At 54.7% G+C, this 7,615-nt stretch overlaps 2 protein-coding genes across 2 annotated transcripts in view; one reads left to right on the forward strand and one right to left on the reverse strand.

The window, feature by feature from the left end:
• FBXW8 (F-box and WD repeat domain containing 8) overlaps positions 1–1,555 on the forward strand; it is a 111,028-nt gene extending 109,473 nt beyond the window's left edge. Inside the window, exon 13 of the mRNA XM_015586811.2 lies at positions 856–1,555. The gene's annotated coding sequence lies outside the window, so the exon portion shown is untranslated. The remainder of the gene's footprint in view (positions 1–855) is intronic.
• A 4,757-nt stretch (positions 1,556–6,312) lies between these two features.
• The window catches only part of TESC (tescalcin), a 48,180-nt gene continuing 46,877 nt past the window's right edge, over positions 6,313–7,615 (reverse strand). Inside the window, exon 8 of the mRNA XM_025044554.1 lies at positions 6,313–6,586. Within this exon, the coding sequence (XP_024900322.1) occupies positions 6,509–6,586 (78 nt within the window). The 3' untranslated portion in view covers positions 6,313–6,508. The remainder of the gene's footprint in view (positions 6,587–7,615) is intronic.

Raw genomic sequence — 7,615 nt, forward strand, 5'->3', positions numbered from 1 at the left:
GGCCTCAGAGTTGAGACCACACAGACCAAATTCGGTGCCCCTCATCCTCAGTGCAGTAAAAGTAATCAACAAAAAGTTAATAAAAACATACCTGCAAACGCCAGACACTCCTGAATTAACTCGATCTTAGGGAGGGAAATCGAAATGGAAAACATGACCAGAGTGACCGTGAAAGTGCTGACTACCGAACCCAGGACTGAGAGAAGTGACTGGAGTAGAGGCACCAAGCTGTCACTCAGAGCTCAAAGAGGTGCCGTGACCACAAAGAAGAGAGGAGGCGAAGCATAGAAACAGGCTGATGAGACAGAAAACCAGGCAGTAGTAATGTTTCGTGAAACCCGAAGCAGTTTTCGAAAAGACAAAATACATAACTCTTGATCGAGAAAAGGACACAAGGGACTGTCGAGAACAGGAAAGGAGACAGCTGTGGACACAGAAGACTCATTTTTCAGCGTGGAGGTAGTTTGGCCCCCAAAGTGAAGTTTTTCTACCGTACACGAATGTATAAAATTGGGAAATGCGTGCCATTACTCAGAGCCCTGGAACCTTGAGTCGTGAAGGTTTTCAGATTGCTTAAGATATCCAGTCGTTAAAAATCCACGTCTAGCAGAATAGGACAGCGGAGCCAGATGGAGAGCTGTGACTGGGGACCGTGTCTTCACAGTCCAGAGCTCTGCTCTCTCAGACTGCCTCCTGGAAAGGCGGCATCGTCAGGAGGGCTTTCCGCTTCCTTTCAGCCAACTTACCTCATAAATGAAGTATTTACTCTCATTGGCGTGTGGCGGCCTGACCGCCTAGTGACCTAACATGATAAGGTTTTCATCTTTCACAGTCTTAACGCAACTGGGCCTCTAGGTAAAGTATGTCACTCCTATTAAGAAGCAGTCCTTTCCCGTCTGATTTCACAGGTCATTTGGCCTTCTTAGCTTTGCAGCAATCTAAGACAGTGGAAGAGTCTAAAAGAAATCTGACCCCGAAAATTTAACTGAAAAAATAGTTTGAAACTATTGCTATTCACTGCCAGCAGCCGGTCCAGTGTAAAACGTTACAAGCGCAGCGTTTGTTTTTAACAGCTCCCGTTCACGAACAGTGCCTGGGTTTTGAGAAGAGTTTAGCGGACCCAAACCGTAATGCCGGAGTATGCCAACTTCCGGCAGTGTTTTCTGCTGTAAACTTTACCTCCTGGCAGAAATCGGCCTGATGCAGAAAGGATCAGAGTTCCTTTAGAAACGAACAAATTACCCAGCAACAAAAAAACGTCTTGACACACGTCCGCCCCCCGCTGCTCATCCCCCTCACCTTTCTCCCCACTGGCTGTTTTGAGGGAGCTCCTTCGCAGGTGGAGTTGGCAGCGGACTCATCATCTTTTCTCTGCAGCCTTCTGCTTCTCACTCTCTGCCCTCGCTGCCTCCCCTGATGACAGAGACTCCCATAAGCTGTGGGGGCGCCGGGGGGCCAGACGCTAAGACTCTAGTGTCTTGTCTCAAAACATTGTATGACTTTTGCTTTCTACTTTATGTCTATGTTGGTTCTAATATTAAATTTTTTAAATTTATTTATTGCTCAAATGATTTTTCACCTCCTGGCAAGGCCCACTATGACAGCACCCTCCCGCCCCCGGAAGGCTCACCTTGCACGGTGGCCTGCTTTTGAAGTCCACAGTTGAGTAGTTTTCCCGGAATCACCACTACTTGGTTCCCAGCCCAGGATCCAAAAACCCACAAAATTACATGTGAAATGGTACACCAGGGCATTTTCTGAGAATTCCATCTCTGCCACTAGATTGCGCTTTTCAGTCCAGGCCACGTGCCGCCTTGGTGCTGCTGCTGCCCCAGCAATAATTCATGGTTAAAAGAGCCTAGGACGGCATCACCTTCCCCTGCCACGTGGAAGCCTCGCCCCGGCTGACTGGGTTCAGCTGATCAGAGGAAACACCAAATTTCCCCAACAGTATCATTTTGGTCCTTCCTGGCAGGGAAAACTGACAACTCCCCGCCCACCCCCCTCAAGAACTAGTGGCCCCAAATTTAAGATGCTAATGCTTCCCGCCCTGTATTTAAATGCCAAACTGTGCCCAGCATTATAGAGAAATGGCTTCCTCTGGTGAGGGCCCAGTCTTATGAAAGCTGTCTGGTGGCCAGCCATCACGGGCAGGTCTGTGACAGTCCCACCTTGGGCCTTCGCCTTGGGCAGCAGCTGTGCTAGCCGAGCTTATGGAGCTGGCCGGCATGGGCCACTGCGCTCTGAGCCATACACACTCGCCTGCCTCACCCCGCGTGGCCAGGCCAGATGGTCACTTGGCTCCTGCTGCAGGGGCCTGTGGCGATTTGGACAGGGGCTGCCTCTGATGTGTGCTGGCAGAGTCCCCCTCGCCGGGCTCCAGTGGACACCACGTGGGTGCCGACTCGCTTTCAGCCTCATATTGAACATGGGCTTCCAACAATGGCTCGGCACCGGGACCTTTTCATTCCCTAGGAGAGGGAGGGAGGGAGGGAGAGTTCCACCTCCCCCTGAGAGCTGAGCCTGTCTTGTCATATCTCCTCTTCCCTTGTCCGGTGTTGGGACGAATGCTGCCTCGTCATTCCTCTGAGGTGGCGGTGGCAGCAGAGTGCTTCTCAGCACATCCCTCGGCCATCCTGTGCCCGTGAACCACTCTTGGGGTAAAGACCAGACCTAGTCCCTTGCTGGCTTGGTCGACAGGCTAGGTAGAGGGATGAGTAGACACCATCAGTCTTCGGTCCTGCCGGGGCCTGAATCATCCACCACTGAACCCCTGCTAGTACTTGTTCACTGATCATGGAAGAGCTCAGAGACAAAGGTGACCCCGAGGCCCTGGGAAGTTGTGGTTAAAACCCTGGCTCCTCCCACTCAACTCTCCAAGGCCTTCCCAAGGTCACTGTGTGGGAGGACAGCTTGCAAAGCAGGTGTTTGCAGAACCCTTGCCAAGGCAACTTGTATTTTTAACTCTGCATCAGCCTACGTAAGTCACTGTGCTGTCTGCAGCGACACAGTTCAGCTTCAGCCCTGTTAACTGCAGGCAGGTAGGAACAGGTTCAGCCGCTCAGCGACAAGGATCAGATCCATGCGTGTGACCTGTCTCCCATTAGCAAAGCACCAAAAGGGCTTTTCCAGTCCCTTGGACCAGAGATAATGGAATTGTTTTGTTAAAGTCAGGCAATAATTCGTTCCCTGAGAGGGTGCCGGGCCCAAACCGGAAGCTGCCGTCACCTTCCTCTGTGCCCTCATCCATGATGCATGTCCAGAGCGGCTGTGGAAAGTCTCCCGAGCTTCTCGGATTAGATTTCCATTCCATGGCCTTTCTGTAAACCTACCACGTGGCTGTGTTTGTGTCACATCGCCGCGTTCATCCAAAAGCTGGGTTCCCAGTACCATGGCAGTGGAGGACGCGCTCCCACTCTCGACCAGATTCCTGGGTAAAGACACACGTAGAAGTGACCTCACGCTACCATCCGGCAGGCTGAGGACACCGTCCTTGCCTGGTCTTCCCCACCCATAGCTTGAGGCCCTCAAAGCTCTGACTTATCAGCTTCCCTAAAATACTGGACTTTGCATTGATTTTTCCCCACTTCCTTTTAGTCACTGTTCTTATTCCTGCTAGAAGGAAGGCTGTTAACAGATACGCCTGTTTGACTTATCAGTTGCCTGTTTTAGAACAAATGCCACCTGCATCCGGCTGCTTAGATGGGGTGCCCCATCCAGGGACCGGGGGCGTTGCTGGACTTGCTCAGGGTCTGTGCGGCTGAAAGGCCCTTCCTGGGCGCACCCACTCGTCCAGCAGGTAAGAGGAGCTGTTTCCAAGCCACCTGCCTCCGTCCCCTGTCCACACCACACTGCCCAGCTGGCCATCTGAGACCTGTGCCCAGAGCAGCGACCCACAGCCTTGTTCATCAAAGGCCAGCAGCCCCGCTAGATGGTGGGGTATTGATCTGCCCTTTTTAGGAGGTTTGCACCAACTAATAGCCAACCCTGATCACTCCTCAAATGACCGAGTGAGCAAAAGCAGGTCTCATGGACACAGCGCCCAGAGCCGGGCGGGAGAGCTCCAAGTGAGCTCGGCAGCCCTGCCAGGCAGAGGCCACCCTCGGCGGCTGAACAAATTAGCTCCCTTTTGAGCTGCATGGACTGGGCTCCCGGTGAATAAATCTCATTTTAATTAGCTGTTTAAGGTAAGCCATGGCCCGAAGCTTCAAAGACATCAGGCCGGCTCCCTCTGTGGCCCGAACAAGTGAAACCGTTTGATGTGTGCCCACATCTCCCAGACTCAAACTCGAGGCACAGGGGCTGACGGAAGATTCATTATTTATAAAAACACTTTGCATTAATGAACTGCCTTTGTCGAGAAGAACAAAATTAAACTGGGAGAGTCTCAGGAAATCCAGGCCTTGCCAGTGATCCTGCTGCTCAGCGACACGGGGGCCACCACATGGGAGGGACGAGGCGCGTGAAGGGAGACGCATGCCTCTCAAGGCTGCGAGGCTGTCGCTAGAGATGCTTCCTGGACAAGAGCTAACTAGTACCAGATTCCACCACGCCAGGCTGTCTGGCGACGTGCTAGATTCCTCCTGCTGGCAGCCAGGGAACCCAAGGGCACAAGCAAGACACTCCCCAGCAGCGAGGGAGAGGGAGGCAGGAGCGGGGAGGGAGAACTGTCCTACTGCCCCCGTAGCCCCCAGAGAGACTGCCTGGGTGTCTGCTTTCTAGTTTTCAGGGCTGGCCTCCCCCACGAAGGGGCAGGAAGCAGAGGCCTTCGCCCCTGACCCACCGTGCTGAATGTATCTACACGTTGGCTGCATTAAGTGCTAGTGTAAGAAGCAGCATTCTGAAAGTGACTTCAGACCATCCTCGTCACCCAGAGGTCGGGCCACGCAGCCTCCGACCGCCCATCTGCCGGCATCGGGGAGAGTGGAGGCCACGGTTCGCCTCGTGAGACCGCGGTGGCCTGGTCCAGGCCGGCATTCTCAGGTACGGCTGGGTCGAGGGGCCCCGGCCCCATCCTCCATGTGTCCTGGCGACAGGATGTGGGCACGCGCCTCGCGTCAGCCTTCTCACCGACCGATGGGGACTTCACAAGCTCCATGCACGCCAAGTCCTGCCCCCCTCGTCACACTGTCCCCTTTAACGCATCTCACTGCTCTGTTTGGGTTTTTAAATTTAAATACCGACAGTAACCTCACCCAAAGCAAGTATCTGCTGCTACGTGCACGAAACAGCTCTGGAGAGAGCTGGAAGGAAGGGCTAATGTGGTCGCCCCAGGAGGGGAAGGGGGGTCAGGCGAAGGGTACGATGCCTGTCTGTGCCCATTACGGACTGAACCCCGGTGTGCGGCTGTAACAAAACTGATACAAAGCATGCTTGATATCAAGACTACGCATTAAAAATTCCAGGATGCAAATAACAGCAGTTGCCAGTTCTTGGCAGAACTTTCTTCGAAGCCTCGCATGGTGCCTCCCAGTGAGCGTCGATAAAGGGACCGAGCATGTCGTACACGTGACAACCAGGAGGCGGCTTGGGATGTGACGAGCGACCAGCTCCCACAGCCATGGCTGCGCTGCACCCAGTGCCATCAGGACCGTGCCCGGGGGAGTCAGCAGGTGATCTCGGTGCCATGGAGAACCAGCTGTGCACGTTCAACACGTGCCAGCCCTCTCTCTGCTGGCTCACGAGCCGCCGCCACCAACTGAGATGAACCGCCTTTGCTTCCGCCTCCCCCCACCACCCCCGCCTCGGCCGGTCCCCGAATCAGAAGCTGACCACGGAGTTGTGGGAGATGCTTACCTTGGGCACTCACCTTCCCTGCTGTGTCCGGTCTCTATTGCTGCCACTGACGCTGGGGACTGTCAGCGCTGGGCCCTGCAGCTGGCCCCCATCCTGACCGAGCCATGGCACACCCAGCCGGGGCACCTGGAGTCGGCCAGCCAGGCCTTGAATGCCAGTGCCCCCAGCACCGCTGGGGCCAGCTCAGGGAGTCCCTGCAGCCGGCACAGCTGGCACGTGCAGTCAGGACAATGAGGAGCCCCCCACCCAAGTCCCTGCCCCCACGGGGCAAGGACCTGCTTGTCCTTACGTTACTGCCTCAGATCAAGAAGGCAGGTGAATTTTCCCAGCACCTGTACAGGGAAAACAGCAGATACTTTGCCAAAATAAATCACAATCAAAAACAAAACGAAAAACCTCATCTCTTCTGAACCAGCCTTTGAAAATGAGTCAGCTGCTGCTTGTTCCCCAGACTCGGCTCGTGCCACCAAATGGCCCAGCCACTTGCGTGGACATGAGGAACAGACAGGAGTCACGTTCATTAACAAACCCTCTTCCTTTTTTATTAGAGATAAAAACAACAAAGTCCCGCATACCACACCCTGTGGGAAACGAGATGAATGGAGAAATGTTGACTATTTACAGGAGCCGCAGCGAAAGGCCCGGGGCTCGTGGGGACGCTGCCCAGCGCAGAGGCAGGGGCTCCTGGGGGGGCGGGGGTGGGGGCGGCAGGTCAGTGGCAAAGGGCGATGGTTTCCATGTTAAGAAAGCGGACGTGCATCTTGGTCTCGATGTCTATCCCCTGCCATATCTGGAATGGACGGAGCAGCGTGAGAGGGCCTCGCAGCGACCAGTCAGGTCCTGGACCATCCCACCCCCCACCCCCGCCACCAGCGGAGACGTGCTGGTGGGGAGCGCCGGCGGGCTGTGAGCTAAGCTAGGAAGAGGAACTTCCATCTGCCTTTGTGATGGTTAATTTGGCTCTGACATTTGAATCCTGAGATTGTCACCGCAAATTGTTATTAAGTACTGATTCCAAGCTCTTAGCTCCAAGTCATCTGAACCCCGCCCACCGCTTCAGGCTCTGTGAATTCCCTAACCCCCATTACGCTCCTTTCGCCAGAAAAATGCTGAGGCCACCACCTGTGCTGCCCATGGCACAGGGCGTTGGTGGGAGGCTCAAATGGAATCGTCCTCAGAAGTGGTTTGTAAACTGTTAAGGACTGTGCAATTGTTTCATGAAGCCATTATCGTCCATTAAAAAGTCACAGTAGTTTGGTCTCCACGACCTCCCTGGGATAGGATGTCACCTGTGCTCTGCGTAGACGATCTCACACCCAGGAAAAGTAATTTCCACCCAAAGGCCATGTCCACCACCACATACCCAGTACTGCCGCCACAGTCCATCCTGACCAGGGCCCCATCCCAAGGGACATTTAGGCTACCAGACCTTATCTGTCACCCTACAAGGCCCCACCACTCCCAGGACTGTGCCTGCCAACTTCCTGGCCACTCAGGGCCCAAAAGGGCCACAGACAGAGATGGCGGGAAGGACCCCAACAGGAACGGAGGGAGTGGTGGGCGGTGACTCCTCCTGGCCCCCTGCTCATGTAAGAACTTCAGACTCTCCAGCTGTCACCCATAGCATCTCCGGGGACAGCCACAAGGCTGGAAACGGGGCAGTCAAAGCAGCTGGGAGGCCTTAGTGCAGTTCTTGCCACTGTCACATCCACAGTCCCCAGGTGCTTCCCAGTCTCACATCTGTTCTGGGTGTGGTGTGAGGACGCAGAGAAAACAGATCTGGTTCCAGGTGACTGGCTCTGACCCGTTGGGTGGACAG

The sequence above is a fragment of the Pteropus alecto genome, unplaced genomic scaffold (genome assembly GCF_000325575.1).
Source record: "Pteropus alecto unplaced genomic scaffold, ASM32557v1 scaffold113, whole genome shotgun sequence".
Lineage (NCBI taxonomy): Eukaryota > Metazoa > Chordata > Mammalia > Chiroptera > Pteropodidae > Pteropus > Pteropus alecto.